This window comes from Myotis nattereri (genome assembly GCF_964212035.1).
Source record: "Myotis nattereri genome assembly, chromosome: 6".
NCBI lineage: Eukaryota > Metazoa > Chordata > Mammalia > Chiroptera > Vespertilionidae > Myotis > Myotis nattereri.
This window is the reverse complement of record NC_138081.1, coordinates 6672028-6696393: the sequence shown is the minus strand read 5'-3', so window position 1 is coordinate 6696393 and position 24366 is coordinate 6672028. Positions and strand designations below refer to the sequence as shown.

Below are 24366 nucleotides of genomic sequence, written 5' to 3'. Positions count from 1 at the left end.
CCAGCTCTGAGATCCCAGCCGGCTGAAAGCTGGTTTCTGGAGTTTTGTTTAGCGTCTGTATTTGTTACAATGTTTGAAACTGCAGTCTCAGAGGCCTGCAAGGCAGGCGGGAAACGTGGGAGTCCGCAGTCACTGAAGCAAGCAAGCCTCATGGTAGTTTCAAGGTGCCTGGCTGCCGGATGCCATCCTGGCTGACAGTTAACTTGCATATTGCCCTGATCAGCCAATGGGAAGGGTAGTGGTCATATGCCAATTACGATGTTTCTCTTTTTTTACTGTAGATATATATGTATGTATTGATAGTTTTCTACATGACTTAGGTTTTCTTTCTCTTCCTGTTGAAACACCATCCAGAACTCTTGATTTCATTGTCAACTGGAGTGTTCTGTAAAACTCCATGTTAGAAAAGGAAGGGGTTAGAGTCCAGAGCCAATCTAACATCCGAATGTAGCAGGTGAGGCAAAAACAGATTTTGTGAGAGAATCAAGGACTTGTCCAAAGTCACATTGCTAGTAGATGCCAAAATCTCAACTGAAATTAGGTCTGCAGACTTCTAGATCAGTATTTCCCAAATTATTCTATGCTCTTTCGACTCTATTGCTAAACTTAGGGGCAAACAAACATCTAATGAGAAACTTTAAAAAGGTTCATTCCTTACCTGACATGGTCAGAGAAGAGCAAATATCAACTCTAGATGCAAGGGATGAGGATGTCTCAGTGGCTGAAGCCAAAGAGCACATGTATCCAGTACGAAGGTCACTGGTCATACTGGCCACTGGCCACTGGTCACCAGTTACTGGTCACTGGTCAGTTGCGATGATCCAAATTTATTTACAGGCAACTCCATGGGCACCCCAAGATTCTACCAGGTGTTGGTAGGTGTGGTGGGAGAATGATGTCACAAAGCAGGCAGTTTAAAGGGATGAGAGAGCCAATCGGGAGGTCAGGTTCCCAAGAAGACAGGATTGGATGGAGGGAGTGGTAGGGGAGCTAAACCAACACCTGAATGGCTGAGCTCTCAGGACACATGGGCTAGATGACAATACAGCTGTGGTAGTCTCACTTTCCCCCGGCTCTTATGTTAGGGAAATTATCTCAATGTTGTTTACAGACATTCATGAATATAATTAACTACTAGTTACTTTTATTCTCCATACTATCTTGTATAACATGTTTATCATTATATATATATATATACTAGAGGCCTGTGCAAAAGAATTTGTGCACTCTGGCGAGGGGGGGGAGGGGCGGTTCCCTCAGCACGGCCTGTGCCCTCTCACAGTCTGGGACCTGTTGGGAGATAACACCTGCTGGTTTAGGCCTGCTCCCAGGTGGCAGAGGGGGGCAGGCCCAATCCCTAGGTGCAGCTCCTGGTTGGGCTCAGAGCAGGGCCAATTTTTGGAGTTGGGGCGCCGCCCCTATCATGCACAGAGCAGGGCGGAATGGGAGGTTGCCATGCCACACTCAGTCATGCTCAGGGTAGGGACGTTTGGGGGGTTGGGGCACCGCCCCCTGTCACACTCAAGGCAGAGTCCATGGGGAGGTTGTGGCGCCACCCCCTGTCACACACAGAGCAGGGCCAATCAGGGGGTCGAGGCGCTGCCCCCTGTCACGCACAGGGCAGGACTGATCAGGGGGTTGGGGAGCTCCCCCCTGTCACGCACAGAGCAGGGCCCATCAGGGGGTTGGGGAGCTCCCCGGCACTCATAGATTAGGGCCGATAGCGGAGTTGGCAAACACCCCCCCTGTCATACACAGAGCAGGGTGGTTCAGGGGGTGGGACACAGCCCTCTATCACCCACAGAGCAGGGCCGATCATGGGGTTGGGGCACCTTCCCCTGTCACAAACAGAGCAGGGCAGGTAGGGAAGTTGTGGCCCCACCTCCTGTCACACACAGAGCTGCAGGGCAATCAGAGTGTTTGGGCGCTGCCCCCTGTCACGCTGATCCCAGTGCTGGGAGGCATATTACCCTTTTACTATATAGAATAGAGGCCTGGTGCACTGGTGGGGGCTGGCTGGATTGCCCCGAACGGTTTCCTGGATCAGGGTGGGGGTCCCCACTGGGGTTCCTGGCCAGCCTGGATGAGGGGATGATGGCTGTTTGCAGCTGGTCACAGACCCTTCAGGGTAGGGATCCCCACTGGGGTGCCTGGCCAGTCTGGCTGAGGGGCTGAGGGCTGTTTACAGGCTGGGACTGAAGCTCCCAACTGCTCCTTTTTTTCTTTTTTAATCTGGGCCAGCTTTAGCTCTGAGGCTCCAGCTCTTAGGCCTCCGCTCCTGAAAGCAGGTATCTGGTTTGTTTCGGTTCTCGCAACTCTGTATCAACTCCAGCTCTGAGATCCCAGCCAGCTGAAAGCTGGTTTCTGGAGTTTTGTTTAGCGTCTGTATTTGTTATAATGTTTATAAGTGCAGTCTCAGAGGCCTGCAAGGCAGGTGGGGAACGTTGGAGTCTGCAGTCACTGAAGCAAGCAAGCCTCATGGTAGTTTCAAGCTGCCTGGCTGCTGGCCACCAAACTGGCTGACAGTTAACTTGCATATTGCCCTGATCAGCCAATGGGAAGGGTAGTGGTCATATGGCAATTACAATGTTTCTCTTTTAATACTGTAGATATATATATATACATATATATATGTATGTATTGATAGTTTTCTACATGACTTAGGTTTTCTTTCTCTTGCTGTTGAAACACTATCCAGAAGTCTTGATTTCATTGTCAACTGGAGTGTTCTGTAAAACTCCATGTTAGAAAAGGAAGGGGTTAGAGTCCACAGCCAATCTAACATCCGAATGTAGCAGGTGAGGCAAAAACAGATTTTGTGAGAGAATCAAGGACTTGTCCAAAGTCACATTGCTAGTAGATGCCAAAATCTCAACTGAAATTAGGTCTGCAGACTTCTAGATCAGTATTTCCCAAATTATTCTATGCTCTTTCGACTCTATTGCTAAACTTAGGGGCAAACAAACATCTAATGAGAAACTTTAAAAAGGTTCATTCCTTACCTGACATGGTCAGAGAAGAGCAAATATCAACTCTAGATGCAAGGGATGAGGATGTCTCAGTGGCTGAAGCCAAAGAGCACATGTATCCAGTACGAAGGTCACTGGTCATACTGGCCACTGGCCACTGGTCACCAGTTACTGGTCACTGGTCAGTTGCGATGATCCAAATTTATTTACAGGCAACTCCATGGGCACCCCAAGATTCTACCAGGTGTTGGTAGGTGTGGTGGGAGAATGATGTCACAAAGCAGGCAGTTTAAAGGGATGAGAGAGCCAATCGGGAGGTCAGGTTCCCAAGAAGACAGGATTGGATGGAGGGAGTGGTAGGGGAGCTAAACCAACACCTGAATGGCTGAGCTCTCAGGACACATGGGCTAGATGACAATACAGCTGTGGTAGTCTCACTTTCCCCCGGCTCTTATGTTAGGGAAATTATCTCAATGTTGTTTACAGACATTCATGAATATAATTAACTACTAGTTACTTTTATTCTCCATACTATCTTGTATAACATGTTTATCATTATATATATATATATACTAGAGGCCTGTGCAAAAGAATTTGTGCACTCTGGCGAGGGGGGGGAGGGGCGGTTCCCTCAGCACGGCCTGTGCCCTCTCACAGTCTGGGACCTGTTGGGAGATAACACCTGCTGGTTTAGGCCTGCTCCCAGGTGGCAGAGGGGGGCAGGCCCAATCCCTAGGTGCAGCTCCTGGTTGGGCTCAGAGCAGGGCCAATTTTTGGAGTTGGGGCGCCGCCCCTATCATGCACAGAGCAGGGCGGAATGGGAGGTTGCCATGCCACACTCAGTCATGCTCAGGGTAGGGACGTTTGGGGGGTTGGGGCACCGCCCCCTGTCACACTCAAGGCAGAGTCCATGGGGAGGTTGTGGCGCCACCCCCTGTCACACACAGAGCAGGGCCAATCAGGGGGTCGAGGCGCTGCCCCCTGTCACGCACAGGGCAGGACTGATCAGGGGGTTGGGGAGCTCCCCCCTGTCACGCACAGAGCAGGGCCCATCAGGGGGTTGGGGAGCTCCCCGGCACTCATAGATTAGGGCCGATAGCGGAGTTGGCAAACACCCCCCCTGTCATACACAGAGCAGGGTGGTTCAGGGGGTGGGACACAGCCCTCTATCACCCACAGAGCAGGGCCGATCATGGGGTTGGGGCACCTTCCCCTGTCACAAACAGAGCAGGGCAGGTAGGGAAGTTGTGGCCCCACCTCCTGTCACACACAGAGCTGCAGGGCAATCAGAGTGTTTGGGCGCTGCCCCCTGTCACGCTGATCCCAGTGCTGGGAGGCATATTACCCTTTTACTATATAGAATAGAGGCCTGGTGCACTGGTGGGGGCTGGCTGGATTGCCCCGAACGGTTTCCTGGATCAGGGTGGGGGTCCCCACTGGGGTTCCTGGCCAGCCTGGATGAGGGGATGATGGCTGTTTGCAGCTGGTCACAGACCCTTCAGGGTAGGGATCCCCACTGGGGTGCCTGGCCAGTCTGGCTGAGGGGCTGAGGGCTGTTTACAGGCTGGGACTGAAGCTCCCAACTGCTCCTTTTTTTCTTTTTTAATCTGGGCCAGCTTTAGCTCTGAGGCTCCAGCTCTTAGGCCTCCGCTCCTGAAAGCAGGTATCTGGTTTGTTTCGGTTCTCGCAACTCTGTATCAACTCCAGCTCTGAGATCCCAGCCAGCTGAAAGCTGGTTTCTGGAGTTTTGTTTAGCGTCTGTATTTGTTATAATGTTTATAAGTGCAGTCTCAGAGGCCTGCAAGGCAGGTGGGGAACGTTGGAGTCTGCAGTCACTGAAGCAAGCAAGCCTCATGGTAGTTTCAAGCTGCCTGGCTGCTGGCCACCAAACTGGCTGACAGTTAACTTGCATATTGCCCTGATCAGCCAATGGGAAGGGTAGTGGTCATATGGCAATTACAATGTTTCTCTTTTAATACTGTAGATATATATATATACATATATATATGTATGTATTGATAGTTTTCTACATGACTTAGGTTTTCTTTCTCTTGCTGTTGAAACACTATCCAGAAGTCTTGATTTCATTGTCAACTGGAGTGTTCTGTAAAACTCCATGTTAGAAAAGGAAGGGGTTAGAGTCCAGAGCCAATCTAACATCCGAATGTAGCAGGTGAGGCAAAAACAGATTTTGTGAGAGAATCAAGGACTTGTCCAAAGTCACATTGCTAGTAGATGCCAAAATCTCAACTGAAATTAGGTCTGCAGACTTCTAGATCAGTATTTCCCAAATTATTCTATGCTCTTTCGACTCTATTGCTAAACTTAGGGGCAAACAAACATCTAATGAGAAACTTTAAAAAGGTTCATTCCTTACCTGACATGGTCAGAGAAGAGCAAATATCAACTCTAGATGCAAGGGATGAGGATGTCTCAGTGGCTGAAGCCAAAGAGCACATGTATCCAGTACGAAGGTCACTGGTCATACTGGCCACTGGCCACTGGTCACCAGTTACTGGTCACTGGTCAGTTGCGATGATCCAAATTTATTTACAGGCAACTCCATGGGCACCCCAAGATTCTACCAGGTGTTGGTAGGTGTGGTGGGAGAATGATGTCACAAAGCAGGCAGTTTAAAGGGATGAGAGAGCCAATCGGGAGGTCAGGTTCCCAAGAAGACAGGATTGGATGGAGGGAGTGGTAGGGGAGCTAAACCAACACCTGAATGGCTGAGCTCTCAGGACACATGGGCTAGATGACAATACAGCTGTGGTAGTCTCACTTTCCCCCGGCTCTTATGTTAGGGAAATTATCTCAATGTTGTTTACAGACATTCATGAATATAATTAACTACTAGTTACTTTTATTCTCCATACTATCTTGTATAACATGTTTATCATTATATATATATATATACTAGAGGCCTGTGCAAAAGAATTTGTGCACTCTGGCGAGGGGGGGGAGGGGCGGTTCCCTCAGCACGGCCTGTGCCCTCTCACAGTCTGGGACCTGTTGGGAGATAACACCTGCTGGTTTAGGCCTGCTCCCAGGTGGCAGAGGGGGGCAGGCCCAATCCCTAGGTGCAGCTCCTGGTTGGGCTCAGAGCAGGGCCAATTTTTGGAGTTGGGGCGCCGCCCCTATCATGCACAGAGCAGGGCGGAATGGGAGGTTGCCATGCCACACTCAGTCATGCTCAGGGTAGGGACGTTTGGGGGGTTGGGGCACCGCCCCCTGTCACACTCAAGGCAGAGTCCATGGGGAGGTTGTGGCGCCACCCCCTGTCACACACAGAGCAGGGCCAATCAGGGGGTCGAGGCGCTGCCCCCTGTCACGCACAGGGCAGGACTGATCAGGGGGTTGGGGAGCTCCCCCCTGTCACGCACAGAGCAGGGCCCATCAGGGGGTTGGGGAGCTCCCCGGCACTCATAGATTAGGGCCGATAGCGGAGTTGGCAAACACCCCCCCTGTCATACACAGAGCAGGGTGGTTCAGGGGGTGGGACACAGCCCTCTATCACCCACAGAGCAGGGCCGATCATGGGGTTGGGGCACCTTCCCCTGTCACAAACAGAGCAGGGCAGGTAGGGAAGTTGTGGCCCCACCTCCTGTCACACACAGAGCTGCAGGGCAATCAGAGTGTTTGGGCGCTGCCCCCTGTCACGCTGATCCCAGTGCTGGGAGGCATATTACCCTTTTACTATATAGAATAGAGGCCTGGTGCACTGGTGGGGGCTGGCTGGATTGCCCCGAACGGTTTCCTGGATCAGGGTGGGGGTCCCCACTGGGGTTCCTGGCCAGCCTGGATGAGGGGATGATGGCTGTTTGCAGCTGGTCACAGACCCTTCAGGGTAGGGATCCCCACTGGGGTGCCTGGCCAGTCTGGCTGAGGGGCTGAGGGCTGTTTACAGGCTGGGACTGAAGCTCCCAACTGCTCCTTTTTTTCTTTTTTAATCTGGGCCAGCTTTAGCTCTGAGGCTCCAGCTCTTAGGCCTCCGCTCCTGAAAGCAGGTATCTGGTTTGTTTCGGTTCTCGCAACTCTGTATCAACTCCAGCTCTGAGATCCCAGCCAGCTGAAAGCTGGTTTCTGGAGTTTTGTTTAGCGTCTGTATTTGTTATAATGTTTATAAGTGCAGTCTCAGAGGCCTGCAAGGCAGGTGGGGAACGTTGGAGTCTGCAGTCACTGAAGCAAGCAAGCCTCATGGTAGTTTCAAGCTGCCTGGCTGCTGGCCACCAAACTGGCTGACAGTTAACTTGCATATTGCCCTGATCAGCCAATGGGAAGGGTAGTGGTCATATGGCAATTACAATGTTTCTCTTTTAATACTGTAGATATATATATATACATATATATATGTATGTATTGATAGTTTTCTACATGACTTAGGTTTTCTTTCTCTTGCTGTTGAAACACTATCCAGAAGTCTTGATTTCATTGTCAACTGGAGTGTTCTGTAAAACTCCATGTTAGAAAAGGAAGGGGTTAGAGTCCAGAGCCAATCTAACATCCGAATGTAGCAGGTGAGGCAAAAACAGATTTTGTGAGAGAATCAAGGACTTGTCCAAAGTCACATTGCTAGTAGATGCCAAAATCTCAACTGAAATTAGGTCTGCAGACTTCTAGATCAGTATTTCCCAAATTATTCTATGCTCTTTCGACTCTATTGCTAAACTTAGGGGCAAACAAACATCTAATGAGAAACTTTAAAAAGGTTCATTCCTTACCTGACATGGTCAGAGAAGAGCAAATATCAACTCTAGATGCAAGGGATGAGGATGTCTCAGTGGCTGAAGCCAAAGAGCACATGTATCCAGTACGAAGGTCACTGGTCATACTGGCCACTGGCCACTGGTCACCAGTTACTGGTCACTGGTCAGTTGCGATGATCCAAATTTATTTACAGGCAACTCCATGGGCACCCCAAGATTCGACCAGGTGTTGGTAGGTGTGGTTGGAGAATGATGTCACAAAGCAGGCAGTTTAAAGGGATGAGAGAGCCAATCGGGAGGTCAGGTTCCCAAGAAGACAGGATTGGATGGAGGGAGTGGTAGGGGAGCTAAACCAACACCTGAATGGCTGAGCTCTCAGGACACATGGGCTAGATGACAATACAGCTGTGGTAGTCTCACTTTCCCCCGGCTCTTATGTTAGGGAAATTATCTCAATGTTGTTTACAGACATTCATGAATATAATTAACTACTAGTTACTTTTATTCTCCATACTATCTTGTATAACATGTTTATCATTATATATATATATATACTAGAGGCCTGTGCAAAAGAATTTGTGCACTCTGGCGAGGGGGGGGAGGGGCGGTTCCCTCAGCACGGCCTGTGCCCTCTCACAGTCTGGGACCTGTTGGGAGATAACACCTGCTGGTTTAGGCCTGCTCCCAGGTGGCAGAGGGGGGCAGGCCCAATCCCTAGGTGCAGCTCCTGGTTGGGCTCAGAGCAGGGCCAATTTTTGGAGTTGGGGCGCCGCCCCTATCATGCACAGAGCAGGGCGGAATGGGAGGTTGCCATGCCACACTCAGTCATGCTCAGGGTAGGGACGTTTGGGGGGTTGGGGCACCGCCCCCTGTCACACTCAAGGCAGAGTCCATGGGGAGGTTGTGGCGCCACCCCCTGTCACACACAGAGCAGGGCCAATCAGGGGGTCGAGGCGCTGCCCCCTGTCACGCACAGGGCAGGACTGATCAGGGGGTTGGGGAGCTCCCCCCTGTCACGCACAGAGCAGGGCCCATCAGGGGGTTGGGGAGCTCCCCGGCACTCATAGATTAGGGCCGATAGCGGAGTTGGCAAACACCCCCCCTGTCATACACAGAGCAGGGTGGTTCAGGGGGTGGGACACAGCCCTCTATCACCCACAGAGCAGGGCCGATCATGGGGTTGGGGCACCTTCCCCTGTCACAAACAGAGCAGGGCAGGTAGGGAAGTTGTGGCCCCACCTCCTGTCACACACAGAGCTGCAGGGCAATCAGAGTGTTTGGGCGCTGCCCCCTGTCACGCTGATCCCAGTGCTGGGAGGCATATTACCCTTTTACTATATAGAATAGAGGCCTGGTGCACTGGTGGGGGCTGGCTGGATTGCCCCGAACGGTTTCCTGGATCAGGGTGGGGGTCCCCACTGGGGTTCCTGGCCAGCCTGGATGAGGGGATGATGGCTGTTTGCAGCTGGTCACAGACCCTTCAGGGTAGGGATCCCCACTGGGGTGCCTGGCCAGTCTGGCTGAGGGGCTGAGGGCTGTTTACAGGCTGGGACTGAAGCTCCCAACTGCTCCTTTTTTTCTTTTTTAATCTGGGCCAGCTTTAGCTCTGAGGCTCCAGCTCTTAGGCCTCCGCTCCTGAAAGCAGGTATCTGGTTTGTTTCGGTTCTCGCAACTCTGTATCAACTCCAGCTCTGAGATCCCAGCCAGCTGAAAGCTGGTTTCTGGAGTTTTGTTTAGCGTCTGTATTTGTTATAATGTTTATAAGTGCAGTCTCAGAGGCCTGCAAGGCAGGTGGGGAACGTTGGAGTCTGCAGTCACTGAAGCAAGCAAGCCTCATGGTAGTTTCAAGCTGCCTGGCTGCTGGCCACCAAACTGGCTGACAGTTAACTTGCATATTGCCCTGATCAGCCAATGGGAAGGGTAGTGGTCATATGGCAATTACAATGTTTCTCTTTTAATACTGTAGATATATATATATACATATATATATGTATGTATTGATAGTTTTCTACATGACTTAGGTTTTCTTTCTCTTGCTGTTGAAACACTATCCAGAAGTCTTGATTTCATTGTCAACAGGAGTGTTCTGTAAAACTCCATGTTAGAAAAGGAAGGGGTTAGAGTCCACAGCCAATCTAACATCCGAATGTAGCAGGTGAGGCAAAAACAGATTTTGTGAGAGAATCAAGGACTTGTCCAAAGTCACATTGCTAGTAGATGCCAAAATCTCAACTGAAATTAGGTCTGCAGACTTCTAGATCAGTATTTCCCAAATTATTCTATGCTCTTTCGACTCTATTGCTAAACTTAGGGGCAAACAAACATCTAATGAGAAACTTTAAAAAGGTTCATTCCTTACCTGACATGGTCAGAGAAGAGCAAATATCAACTCTAGATGCAAGGGATGAGGATGTCTCAGTGGCTGAAGCCAAAGAGCACATGTATCCAGTACGAAGGTCACTGGTCATACTGGCCACTGGCCACTGGTCACCAGTTACTGGTCACTGGTCAGTTGCGATGATCCAAATTTATTTACAGGCAACTCCATGGGCACCCCAAGATTCTACCAGGTGTTGGTAGGTGTGGTGGGAGAATGATGTCACAAAGCAGGCAGTTTAAAGGGATGAGAGAGCCAATCGGGAGGTCAGGTTCCCAAGAAGACAGGATTGGATGGAGGGAGTGGTAGGGGAGCTAAACCAACACCTGAATGGCTGAGCTCTCAGGACACATGGGCTAGATGACAATACAGCTGTGGTAGTCTCACTTTCCCCCGGCTCTTATGTTAGGGAAATTATCTCAATGTTGTTTACAGACATTCATGAATATAATTAACTACTAGTTACTTTTATTCTCCATACTATCTTGTATAACATGTTTATCATTATATATATATATATACTAGAGGCCTGTGCAAAAGAATTTGTGCACTCTGGCGAGGGGGGGGAGGGGCGGTTCCCTCAGCACGGCCTGTGCCCTCTCACAGTCTGGGACCTGTTGGGAGATAACACCTGCTGGTTTAGGCCTGCTCCCAGGTGGCAGAGGGGGGCAGGCCCAATCCCTAGGTGCAGCTCCTGGTTGGGCTCAGAGCAGGGCCAATTTTTGGAGTTGGGGCGCCGCCCCTATCATGCACAGAGCAGGGCGGAATGGGAGGTTGCCATGCCACACTCAGTCATGCTCAGGGTAGGGACGTTTGGGGGGTTGGGGCACCGCCCCCTGTCACACTCAAGGCAGAGTCCATGGGGAGGTTGTGGCGCCACCCCCTGTCACACACAGAGCAGGGCCAATCAGGGGGTCGAGGCGCTGCCCCCTGTCACGCACAGGGCAGGACTGATCAGGGGGTTGGGGAGCTCCCCCCTGTCACGCACAGAGCAGGGCCCATCAGGGGGTTGGGGAGCTCCCCGGCACTCATAGATTAGGGCCGATAGCGGAGTTGGCAAACACCCCCCCTGTCATACACAGAGCAGGGTGGTTCAGGGGGTGGGACACAGCCCTCTATCACCCACAGAGCAGGGCCGATCATGGGGTTGGGGCACCTTCCCCTGTCACAAACAGAGCAGGGCAGGTAGGGAAGTTGTGGCCCCACCTCCTGTCACACACAGAGCTGCAGGGCAATCAGAGTGTTTGGGCGCTGCCCCCTGTCACGCTGATCCCAGTGCTGGGAGGCATATTACCCTTTTACTATATAGAATAGAGGCCTGGTGCACTGGTGGGGGCTGGCTGGATTGCCCCGAACGGTTTCCTGGATCAGGGTGGGGGTCCCCACTGGGGTTCCTGGCCAGCCTGGATGAGGGGATGATGGCTGTTTGCAGCTGGTCACAGACCCTTCAGGGTAGGGATCCCCACTGGGGTGCCTGGCCAGTCTGGCTGAGGGGCTGAGGGCTGTTTACAGGCTGGGACTGAAGCTCCCAACTGCTCCTTTTTTTCTTTTTTAATCTGGGCCAGCTTTAGCTCTGAGGCTCCAGCTCTTAGGCCTCCGCTCCTGAAAGCAGGTATCTGGTTTGTTTCGGTTCTCGCAACTCTGTATCAACTCCAGCTCTGAGATCCCAGCCAGCTGAAAGCTGGTTTCTGGAGTTTTGTTTAGCGTCTGTATTTGTTATAATGTTTATAAGTGCAGTCTCAGAGGCCTGCAAGGCAGGTGGGGAACGTTGGAGTCTGCAGTCACTGAAGCAAGCAAGCCTCATGGTAGTTTCAAGCTGCCTGGCTGCTGGCCACCAAACTGGCTGACAGTTAACTTGCATATTGCCCTGATCAGCCAATGGGAAGGGTAGTGGTCATATGGCAATTACAATGTTTCTCTTTTAATACTGTAGATATATATATATACATATATATATGTATGTATTGATAGTTTTCTACATGACTTAGGTTTTCTTTCTCTTGCTGTTGAAACACTATCCAGAAGTCTTGATTTCATTGTCAACTGGAGTGTTCTGTAAAACTCCATGTTAGAAAAGGAAGGGGTTAGAGTCCAGAGCCAATCTAACATCCGAATGTAGCAGGTGAGGCAAAAACAGATTTTGTGAGAGAATCAAGGACTTGTCCAAAGTCACATTGCTAGTAGATGCCAAAATCTCAACTGAAATTAGGTCTGCAGACTTCTAGATCAGTATTTCCCAAATTATTCTATGCTCTTTCGACTCTATTGCTAAACTTAGGGGCAAACAAACATCTAATGAGAAACTTTAAAAAGGTTCATTCCTTACCTGACATGGTCAGAGAAGAGCAAATATCAACTCTAGATGCAAGGGATGAGGATGTCTCAGTGGCTGAAGCCAAAGAGCACATGTATCCAGTACGAAGGTCACTGGTCATACTGGCCACTGGCCACTGGTCACCAGTTACTGGTCACTGGTCAGTTGCGATGATCCAAATTTATTTACAGGCAACTCCATGGGCACCCCAAGATTCTACCAGGTGTTGGTAGGTGTGGTGGGAGAATGATGTCACAAAGCAGGCAGTTTAAAGGGATGAGAGAGCCAATCGGGAGGTCAGGTTCCCAAGAAGACAGGATTGGATGGAGGGAGTGGTAGGGGAGCTAAACCAACACCTGAATGGCTGAGCTCTCAGGACACATGGGCTAGATGACAATACAGCTGTGGTAGTCTCACTTTCCCCCGGCTCTTATGTTAGGGAAATTATCTCAATGTTGTTTACAGACATTCATGAATATAATTAACTACTAGTTACTTTTATTCTCCATACTATCTTGTATAACATGTTTATCATTATATATATATATATACTAGAGGCCTGTGCAAAAGAATTTGTGCACTCTGGCGAGGGGGGGGAGGGGCGGTTCCCTCAGCACGGCCTGTGCCCTCTCACAGTCTGGGACCTGTTGGGAGATAACACCTGCTGGTTTAGGCCTGCTCCCAGGTGGCAGAGGGGGGCAGGCCCAATCCCTAGGTGCAGCTCCTGGTTGGGCTCAGAGCAGGGCCAATTTTTGGAGTTGGGGCGCCGCCCCTATCATGCACAGAGCAGGGCGGAATGGGAGGTTGCCATGCCACACTCAGTCATGCTCAGGGTAGGGACGTTTGGGGGGTTGGGGCACCGCCCCCTGTCACACTCAAGGCAGAGTCCATGGGGAGGTTGTGGCGCCACCCCCTGTCACACACAGAGCAGGGCCAATCAGGGGGTCGAGGCGCTGCCCCCTGTCACGCACAGGGCAGGACTGATCAGGGGGTTGGGGAGCTCCCCCCTGTCACGCACAGAGCAGGGCCCATCAGGGGGTTGGGGAGCTCCCCGGCACTCATAGATTAGGGCCGATAGCGGAGTTGGCAAACACCCCCCCTGTCATACACAGAGCAGGGTGGTTCAGGGGGTGGGACACAGCCCTCTATCACCCACAGAGCAGGGCCGATCATGGGGTTGGGGCACCTTCCCCTGTCACAAACAGAGCAGGGCAGGTAGGGAAGTTGTGGCCCCACCTCCTGTCACACACAGAGCTGCAGGGCAATCAGAGTGTTTGGGCGCTGCCCCCTGTCACGCTGATCCCAGTGCTGGGAGGCATATTACCCTTTTACTATATAGAATAGAGGCCTGGTGCACTGGTGGGGGCTGGCTGGATTGCCCCGAACGGTTTCCTGGATCAGGGTGGGGGTCCCCACTGGGGTTCCTGGCCAGCCTGGATGAGGGGATGATGGCTGTTTGCAGCTGGTCACAGACCCTTCAGGGTAGGGATCCCCACTGGGGTGCCTGGCCAGTCTGGCTGAGGGGCTGAGGGCTGTTTACAGGCTGGGACTGAAGCTCCCAACTGCTCCTTTTTTTCTTTTTTAATCTGGGCCAGCTTTAGCTCTGAGGCTCCAGCTCTTAGGCCTCCGCTCCTGAAAGCAGGTATCTGGTTTGTTTCGGTTCTCGCAACTCTGTATCAACTCCAGCTCTGAGATCCCAGCCAGCTGAAAGCTGGTTTCTGGAGTTTTGTTTAGCGTCTGTATTTGTTATAATGTTTATAAGTGCAGTCTCAGAGGCCTGCAAGGCAGGTGGGGAACGTTGGAGTCTGCAGTCACTGAAGCAAGCAAGCCTCATGGTAGTTTCAAGCTGCCTGGCTGCTGGCCACCAAACTGGCTGACAGTTAACTTGCATATTGCCCTGATCAGCCAATGGGAAGGGTAGTGGTCATATGGCAATTACAATGTTTCTCTTTTAATACTGTAGATATATATATATACATATATATATGTATGTATTGATAGTTTTCTACATGACTTAGGTTTTCTTTCTCTTGCTGTTGAAACACTATCCAGAAGTCTTGATTTCATTGTCAACTGGAGTGTTCTGTAAAACTCCATGTTAGAAAAGGAAGGGGTTAGAGTCCAGAGCCAATCTAACATCCGAATGTAGCAGGTGAGGCAAAAACAGATTTTGTGAGAGAATCAAGGACTTGTCCAAAGTCACATTGCTAGTAGATGCCAAAATCTCAACTGAAATTAGGTCTGCAGACTTCTAGATCAGTATTTCCCAAATTATTCTATGCTCTTTCGACTCTATTGCTAAACTTAGGGGCAAACAAACATCTAATGAGAAACTTTAAAAAGGTTCATTCCTTACCTGACATGGTCAGAGAAGAGCAAATATCAACTCTAGATGCAAGGGATGAGGATGTCTCAGTGGCTGAAGCCAAAGAGCACATGTATCCAGTACGAAGGTCACTGGTCATACTGGCCACTGGCCACTGGTCACCAGTTACTGGTCACTGGTCAGTTGCGATGATCCAAATTTATTTACAGGCAACTCCATGGGCACCCCAAGATTCTACCAGGTGTTGGTAGGTGTGGTGGGAGAATGATGTCACAAAGCAGGCAGTTTAAAGGGATGAGAGAGCCAATCGGGAGGTCAGGTTCCCAAGAAGACAGGATTGGATGGAGGGAGTGGTAGGGGAGCTAAACCAACACCTGAATGGCTGAGCTCTCAGGACACATGGGCTAGATGACAATACAGCTGTGGTAGTCTCACTTTTCCCCGGCTCTTATATTTCGGAAATAATCTCAATGTTTGTTATAGACATTCATGAATATAATTAACTACTAGTTGCTTATATTCTCCATATTATACTGTATAACATGTTTATCATTATATATATTGCCTCTATCTTAGTGAGAATGGAAAGGGACATCTAGTTTACCCACTTACAGTTGTTCTTAAATCATACCAGTCCATGTCATTAGTGAATTTACCGTGGCTTTTGAGGAGCAAGGGAAAGGATTAAGGAGCTCTTTCTGTCAGGTGGTTGAGCAGTAAAATGAAGTTTTTTGAGTATATTTTGTGCAGAATGATGTGGTCCAAGGCTCTTCTCTTGTAGTTTATTCTCCTTGAATCCTACCTTCCCTGAGCTGGGCAGGGCCAGGCTAGGTTGACTTGCATCTTCCACCACTCTCACTGTTTCTCTTTCTTTATTGTAGGCACTGTTTGAGACAAGCTTTGATCTTGCATTCTGACACTCCTGGATGTTACTCCCTGTCCACTTCCAGCAGCAGGGTCTTCTTTGTAGTGTCTGATGCTTCCCCCAATGGGCTCTGTCCATTACAAGCAACGACCAAGGGCTAGGTGTCAGCTGACGGCAAACCTTTCCTCTTCCAGCCTTTGGTTGCACTTCTTCTGCCTGTAATTTGCTCTCTCTGGTTCCTTGGGCCATGTAGGCATCCTGCCTTCCTGCTCTGTCATACGTGAGAGGCCTTCACGATGTTTTCCCTTTTCCTTCTCTCATTAAGTGCATCCAGTGTGGCAGTTACTGCAGTCTCCTCCCCATTTGCAAACAGCTGCTGTAGAACTTTGGTCCTCCAGGATTCTCTGTCTGCCATGCTTGGGTGCACGGCCAGGCAAAAGTGACGAGGAGACTAGTTAGAGAAAGACAAGGACATTCATGGAGACTAGGTGACAGGCAAAGTGAAATTGTACAGGACAAAAGACATTTATGTGTATATTTTATGTTCCCGGGAAAATACGATGACCCATTTTGGTCTCATTTTGTGTTAAGAGAACAGACAATTTACATGTATACACAACTTATCTAGTGCAGCAAAAGCAAGGAATTTTGCTAACTAAAGATTATAATCTTTCATATATTTTCACTTTCTTTTATGTCATATTACCTCAGTCATATAAATCATTGGTGTGTTTGCAGAACACAGATTGTTTTATACTGTGTGTCAATGCTCTGGTTTTGTTCAGCTGTTTCTTTCCTAGTCGTACTTTTTACTCATTTATTCATTTTTATTTTTGTATTAGAGATGTTCCTTCTATTTTCTGTTTTTGTTTTCTCTTCCCATTGAACCCCTCCATCCCACCCCTATCATTCCCCCTTCTACCTTCACCACTCCATTTTCTGTGTCCATGGACTATGCATATATGCATACAAGTTCCCCAGTTCATCACACCGCACCCACACTCCACCTTTCCTCTGAAATGTGTCAATCTGTCCCATGCTTCTATATCTCTAGGTCTACTTTGCTCATCAGTTTATTTTGTTCTATAGATTCCACATATGAGCGAGATTATGTAATACTTGACTTTCTCTGGCTTATTTAGCTTAGCATAATACTCTCCAGGTCTATCCATGCTTTGCAAATGGTAAGAGTTCTTTGGTTTTTTACAGCCGCTTAGTATTTCATTGTGTAAATGTACCACTGCTGTTTTATCCACTCATCAGCTCATGGGGACTTGAGCTATTTTCCAAATCTTAGCTATTTTAATTTGTGCTGCTTTGAACATAGGGGTGCATATATTCTTTCCGATTGGTGTTTCTGGATTCCTAAGATATATTCCTAAAACTGTGATCACTAGGTCAAATGAAAGTTCTATCTTTTATTTTTTGAGGAAATTCTTTAGCGTTTTCACAGTGGCTGCACCAGTCTGCAGTCCCAGCAGCACCCTAGTCTTATTTTCCAAGATTCCACCATGGTAAGACATATTGCATATTTCTCCCTTGGCGAGTTTATCTTGAAGTATCATGAAGTAGCTTGTTCTGATGGATTTTGTGGATAAACTTAAAAAGGGGTCTGTGAGAAAGGACATTGTGATGAGGTGTGCTGTGCACACAAGCATAAGGAACAGATGTGCACATTCAGCCCGATGTGGACGTGGCCTGGGTGCCTCTGTTGTTCTTCCCCTGGTTAGGCTTTTCTCACTAACCCTCTTCTTACTGTTAGAAGACAGAGCTGAGTTGCTAACCCAGTCTTCTACAATGTGGGGCAAATTAGGTTTACAGTTTTGTGTTTGGAAAATAATACAATCTTCTTACCTAATAATAGACTAACATGTAAATTGACCATACCTTTGATATGCTAACCAGCCAACCAGTACAGTATGCAAATTAACCCAACAAATATGGTGGTTTATTTGCATACATAAGCATGAAGAGGCGGAGTGATGACCGAAGGCAGCTCCGGCCAGAGCCACGAAAACTAATGGCGGCTCCGGCTGGAGCGAAGGTCTGGATGCCGGGTGCCAGAGGAAAACTGGTGCTGGCAGCCAGGGGAAGGGAAAGCCTATTGCAGGAGTCTCTTCATGCAACAGTTCTCTATTGTATAAATAATCATACAGCTATAAAGTCTGTGTTTCCCATACTTGCAACTGTAACCCTACTTTGCCCCATGCTGTCTATGGATTAAGCTGGCTTGGGAGAGGAAGTCTAAGGATATAATAGTTTCCCTTTATGGTAAGCTTTTAGGGTGCCTGGATCAATCCACCTTGGGCTTTTTACTTCCATTGTGTATGAAGTGTGGGATCCAAGAGGCCAAGAGGCCACAAGAAGATAGCTCCTATAGATGGAATCTCCAAAGACACATATTTCATTTATAGGCCAACATTTCCTCTTATGAGATAAGAGTTTTTCCAAAGATGGTGCATTCTTACCTGAGAAGACATGGTGAGAAGTGTTGCAGTGTAGAGGTATGGCTTAAACTTATATATTTTTTCAAGGCTTTTCCTCACAGAATCCTGCATTGCATTGCCAAATTCCCGATACTAATCTGTGATATGAGACTAACCCTCTGAGCTAAATATCTGCTGTCCCGACCAGTCTCCTTTTCCTGTGTCCCCATGGAATCATGGGAATCCCTAGCTACTGCAGTGAGGGGGCTGGTCACCTGCGACCCAGTGTGCCTATTGCTCTTGCCAGTGGGCATGGATGCTTCCCGGGATTTTTCCCTTGGGCTTTGCTCAGTTGATGTCGGTGTTTAGACAAGGAGGCATGTGCAGCCAGGGATCATGCAGGGGCCCTAGCTTGGCGTTCAAGTTAATGTTTAGGCTTCATGTGATGTTTGATCTCATGCACTGGTAACTTCTGGATGCTGTGTTCTGAAAGCCAGGTTGGCGACTTATGGCCACTTGCAAATACTGAAGCTTTCGGAGACAGGCCTCCAATGGAGGCTTCACTCTACTGCATGCAGTGTGACCTCAGCCCATTACTGAACCTCTCAGGTAAAGTGACACAGGGATACTGGCCTTGCATGTTGTGAAGGTAACTGAAGTTGTATATTCGTGGGCCTGGGCATAGGTGTGGAGTCACTGATAACTTATTTCCCACGTCCTGTCCTGGGTGGGCCTCCTACTGCAGACATTCACTTCTGTAGGCCCCTGTTATCAGGTGCCCCAGGATAACTCAAAGCACTTGCCATTCCTGTGGTAGATTCCCCTGATTTGTTCTCACTTTCCCCAACTACAGTCATATATGCATAAAGCACCCCAAACCCATAGGAAATGTGTCCTGAATCTGTTTTCTGAAATGCTTATTTAGTGGTCATGAGACACAAGGCCAATCTCCACAAGAGACATTTACATTTCTCCTGGACAGCCCAGACCAGCGGTTCTCAAGCCGTGGGTCACGACGACTTTGGGGGTCGAACAACCCTTTCACAGGGGTCGACTAAATATATCCTGCATATCTGATATTTACATTATGATTCATAACAGTAGCAAAATTACAGTTATGTAGTAGCAACGAAAATAATTTTATGGTTGGGGGTCACCACAACATGAGGAACTGTATTAAAGGGTCGCGGCATTAGGAAGGTTGAGAACCACTGAAGACTCAGCTTCTGCCCTCTCAACTCTGTTCAAATTTTCCTCTTTTCACGTTAATCTTAGAAACTGCTTCTCACTTCTGCCATACACCCTCCTCCTGCTTCTGTTTATAAATCCATAACCTCTCTCCCCTTTTGGCCTAGAGGCCATGGCCCAAGTTCCTATTTTCCCCTGCTTACCCCTTGTTCCTCTTTCACCCAACCAATTTCCAATTCTTTCCTTATCATGCAGCCTTTTGTCCTCAAACCCACCAAAGAAAGAGCACAGTTAACAGCATCTCAAAACCTTTCCACACTCTCTCCTCCCGTCCCCTCCCCTCTCCTCCTGTCTCCTCTCCTCTCCTCTCCTCCCCTCCCCTCCCCTCCCTCTCCCCCTCCTCTCCTCCTCTCCTCTCCTCTCCTCTCCTCCCCTCCCCTCTCCTCTCCTCTCCTCTCCTCTCCTCTCCTCTCCTCTCCTCTCCTCCCCTCCCTTCCCCTCCCCTCCCCTCCCCTCTCCTCTCCTCTCCTCTCCTCTCCTCTCCTCTCCTCTCCTCCCCTCCCTTCCCCTCCCCTCCCCTCCCCTCTCCTCTCCTCTCCTCTCCCTGTTACTTTTCTGTTCTTTTTTTCTAAATCAAGTACGACGGCCATTAGGACTAAGCTGCAAGGAGCTGTTTAATCGCATCTGCAGAAGGTGGGGCCTCATTAGATGCCATAGCAAGACTGATGTCTTGCTCAGTCACCCTAAACACAGGCTTGAGTCCTTCAGCATCTCTGGCATCCAGTGGCTTCTCTTGATGGGCGGTTTGGTTAGAGCAGCGTCTATTTCACACTCCGGGAGGCGTGAGCTCTGCTTCTTGGTTGACTTGTAGTCGGGGAATGCTGGATCTGCTTTCCTTTTCCTTGAGTTTGCAACCTTGCCCGGGTTTGGAAAGCTCACAGGAGCGAGGCGTCCCTGCCCCTCCAGTCTCGAGGCCTTTAGAAAAGGGACCATGGGTGGACCGTGTTTCCCCAGGAGACTATGTGCTATCTCCACAACTTGCTTATCTCGTGGCCGATTCCAGGGAATAGACTCACACGAGACAGACCTTCCTTGATGAAGGCCTTCCCGTCACATACGGAGTCATCTCAGCAATGAACGCACGGCCGGCGGGCCCCACAGGGACGTGTGCACAAGCTCTTGGCCTGTGGAGTGTACAGCGTCCATGCCTTTCCCTGCAAGCCAGGGGCCAGCTTCCCTTGGACCCAGGGATGTGTCCATGTCAGCAGTTGCAGGGGTGACCCCTGGCCGGATGGTCAAGAACATTGCATTGAATCGCTTCTTTATCTGCTCCAGGGGGTTTTGCTGTGGTTTCCTTACAAGATGGTAGATGAGCAATTAGACAGACTTGACAATCCTCTTTCCCATGTTGTCTGTTAAGGTAACCCCCTTAAGACCCCATGGGGCCACTTTGCCCTCAGCACCTGGAAGGCTCCTATCAGGTTTGATGAGGTCCCGAATACCAGGGTCGCCTCGGAGAGTTGAGGGAAGACAGCAAGGAGAGTCCATAGCATGGCGGCTGCTACTCCGCCCACAGTTCTCTGAGGAGCTCTGGCTGCGTTCCCCATGCGGTGGCCGCAGCAGCAACTGCAAAGAGAGAGGGGCGGCTGGCTGTCAACTCCACCGAACTCCAGTGTGAGCGATGTGGTGTCCTCCACCCCCCTTTTGCTTGGCTGTGGTTCACAGCACCCCTGGCCTCACGCAGGTGCTGGGGATGGAGAAGCCTCGTTCTGGCGGCTGTGGTGGCCTGGCCATGTCCAGTTTCCAAAGTCAGCTGGGTTTCCAAGAGCACCCGGCAGCCCCCCCCCCCCCAGCTCCGCGCCTGTCTGTCGGCTGTGACACCGCGGAGCCCGTGGAGCTTCAGACGCTGCTCTGGTCCATGGCGTCCAGGCCGCATCCCCTGGCCCCTGAGAGGCTGAGCCTCCTGGTGCCCTTAATAAATTCCACTTCTGCTCAGACCCACGGGTGTCATTCTCCGTGACCTGAGCGTGACCCTCGGCACCACACCTCTGGCGGGTGGCACAGCCTGGGCGCGTCCCAAGCTGGCAGTGCACCCCAGCTGCCCCACTGCCTGCCCTGGGAGAGGTAGATGGAGCAGTGAGTGCATGAGAGTGTAAGGGCGGGGGGGGGGGGGCGCCCCGCCAGGCCTGGAGGCCAGGACGGCTTCTTGGAGACTGTGGGCCAGAAGCGTGAGCAAACTAAATGGGCTGAGAGGAAAGACACGTTATACCAACCCTGGCGCTTTGGCAATGGAAGTAGGAATGGTCCTGGAGTCAGGGATGTGGCCCTTGGTTCCATGTGTCACCCCCGCCCCTGCTCTGAGCTGACAGCAACGAGGAACAGAAAAGTGAGCCCTTGGCCACAATTAATTGCTAAGAAGCAAAGAAAACTTGTTTTGAATATTGAAACTGCAGTTCTAAAGCTGCTAGGAGCACGAGTCCGAGTTTATAGAAGCATTGTGTGTATTGATGTATTCCCAGAGCCATCAAGACTCCGAGAAAATAATTGAAGTTGACATTTCCATTTCTGAAGCTAAATGTTGATATCACATAATGCAAATCATATGCCTGGGATGGGCTGTGCTCTAGCATTAAAACTAACACCAACATCTACACAGCTCCCTCAGCGCACCCCCACCCCCCCGCCCCGGCTGCCAATGGACAGGCCTCAGAGGACGGAGGACGGGGCTCAGCCAGGCTGTGAGCCAGGGAAGGGCCCCGACAGCCAGCCAGCTCAGCCAGGTCCGGGCAGTGACTGAGCTGAGGGAGGGAAGGACGAAGGGAGGGACGGAGGGAGGGGAGGAGAAGCCAGTGAGGAAGGAAGAGAGCTGAAGGGGGAGGAAGGGGAAGGTCTCCCTACACTTCTGAGACCATGAGCCGCAGCCCCCACGCTGGCAGGAAGGCCAGTCCGCCCTGTTCTGGAGGCAGCCCATGCAAAGAAAGCTTGTTTTGAATATTAAAATGATAGACCTCACGCTATTAGGAGGAGCCCAGGGCCCAGAGGCCTTCCTTTGCTGATGGCTTTGTAGGAGCAGTTGTCTCCTCTCTGGAGCCCATGCCTCGCGAGTCATCTCATCCTGCAAGGCAGCTGCTCTGTTGTCTCTGCCCCCATTTCTCCACCAGGCGCACAGGCCTATCGCCTCTGCAAAACCCTAGAGCGGGGAGAGGCTCTAAGGTGGTGGTTTTAAAACAGCATCGGGAGGCTCTGCTGGGTAGGTTAGGGTGTCATTGTGACACACCAATGCTGTAGGTTCGATCCCCAGTCAGGGCATATATATTCAAGCATATCAACCAATGCGTGCATAAATAAGTAGAACAACAAATCAATGTCTCTCTCTCCCCCTCACCACTCTCTCTCTAAACAAATAAAAGTAAAAATAAAACAGCAAGCTGGGGACCCATTGGTGAGCAGTAAAATCAACTTCATGGGCTGTGACAAGCATTACAACAACAAAAATCCGATGGAATGTATCAGAGAGTGTGTGGCAGGCAGGGTAGGGTAAGGTTCCAGGGTAAGGGTAAGTTATGTCCATGCACATGTAGGGACTGTGTGATATTTATTTTACAAACATTTTGCAGTGTGCCTGATTCTACATTACCTCTTTTTAAAAAATATATTTTTATTGATTTCAGAGGAGAGATAGATAGATAGAAACATCAATGATGAGAATCATTGATCAATTGCCTCCTGCAAGTCTCATGCTGGGGATCGAGCCAACAACCTGGGCATGTGCCCTGGCCGGGAATCAAACCATGACCTTCTGGTTCATAGGCCGATGCTCAATCACTGAACCACGCTGGCTGGGCCAGATTTCTACATTTCTATATTAGTTTCTGATGTTGGGTGAAAATTGGTATGTTCAACCCTGTTATCCTTGTTAATTTTTATTTTGATTCCAGAATGTGTTCCTGAGAGCTGGGATGGGATGGCGGAGGGGGTAGAACCAGGTTAAACTCCACTCACACATGCACACACTCGGATGCACACACACACTGTCTCACACAATTACAGGTACACATTTACACTCAGACTCTGTGCTTTGCCTACAAGTTCTCAGGGTTGCATTTACTGGCCCTGCACCTCCCCTGCAGGGAAAGTTAGTCAAAGGGACAATCTAGGCCCTGGTTCTTGTGATCTTTCAAAGCCCACGGACATGTAAGCCACCCACCGTAGGCTTTCTCTCATTGCAAACTTCCGCAGGCAGCAAGCGCTGAAGCAGGGGCTCCACGTGCTGCCAACGAGCCAGCTCTCTAGGCTGTGGGTGGAGTGAACGTCACTGTGCAGTATTGTGCACATTTGGTCATTTTTTTCAACAAACCTCGAAGCATCTACCACGTCCCTTGCTCTGTGTTAAGGGTTGGGGATTTTGCAACCTAAGAGCCAAGTTCTGGCCTCAGATTGCCTCCTCTGGTGGGAGAGACAGGCCAGGCAACTGGCAAGGCAGGGGCCTAGAAGCATGGCCAAGGAGAGCAGGCCAGACTGGACTGGCCGAGGACAAGAAGCACATGGTGCTGACAGCCACAGGGCGACCATCGGGGAAGGCAGAGCAGAGACAGGAAAGAAACAGGCCTTGCGGCCATTGCTGAGCTCCCGCAGCAAGCCCTGCCTGAGGCGACGGGCCCTCTGAGCGTAGTCAGTACGTGACCCAGTGAGCAGTCTGCGTGGGCTTGTCCTGGCCGGGGAACGTAGACAGCATGTGATCTCAGCCATCGTGTGCCCACGGCTAAGTCCTTCATGTGGAGAACGGACTGGGTCACCGGGTGGGGCGGAAACGAGCCAAAGAGCGGAGACGGTCCTGGCTCACGGGTCTCACAGTCTCACAGCCTTTTTGGTGAGACTTCGCGGGAAGAAGTGTCATTGAAAACGTATGGAGAATTTTACCGCTAAACAGAGCAATGTGTGGGTGAGGAAAGCAGCGCCCTCTCTGACTCGGTCTATCCCCTAAGCTCATGTTTGATGACAATAAGTAACATTTTCTGAGCGTTTCGTCTGTGTCAAGACTTGTGCTAAGCACAGACATGTATTAACGCCTATCGCCAACTTCACAACCACTCCCGTGGGAGTCACAATTATAATTTGTTTACATATATGAGGCACAAGGCAGAGGGGTAATGGCTCAAGGTCACTCAGCCTTCCCCTGGGTGTGGCCAGGCTCA

At 50.1% G+C, this 24366-nt stretch overlaps 1 protein-coding gene across 1 annotated transcript in view; it reads right to left on the bottom strand.

Moving 5' to 3' along the window:
• Positions 1 to 20965, bottom strand: part of LOC308521534 (uncharacterized protein C2orf78-like) — a gene marked incomplete at both ends in the record, with an annotated part of 63946 nt that extends 42981 nt beyond the window's left edge. The window contains 2 exons of the mRNA XM_081094607.1: positions 20635 to 20797; positions 20912 to 20965. Of these exons, the coding sequence (XP_080950733.1) occupies positions 20635 to 20797; positions 20912 to 20965 (217 nt within the window). The remainder of the gene's footprint in view (positions 1 to 20634; positions 20798 to 20911) is intronic.
• Between the last annotated feature and the right edge of the window lie 3401 nt (positions 20966 to 24366).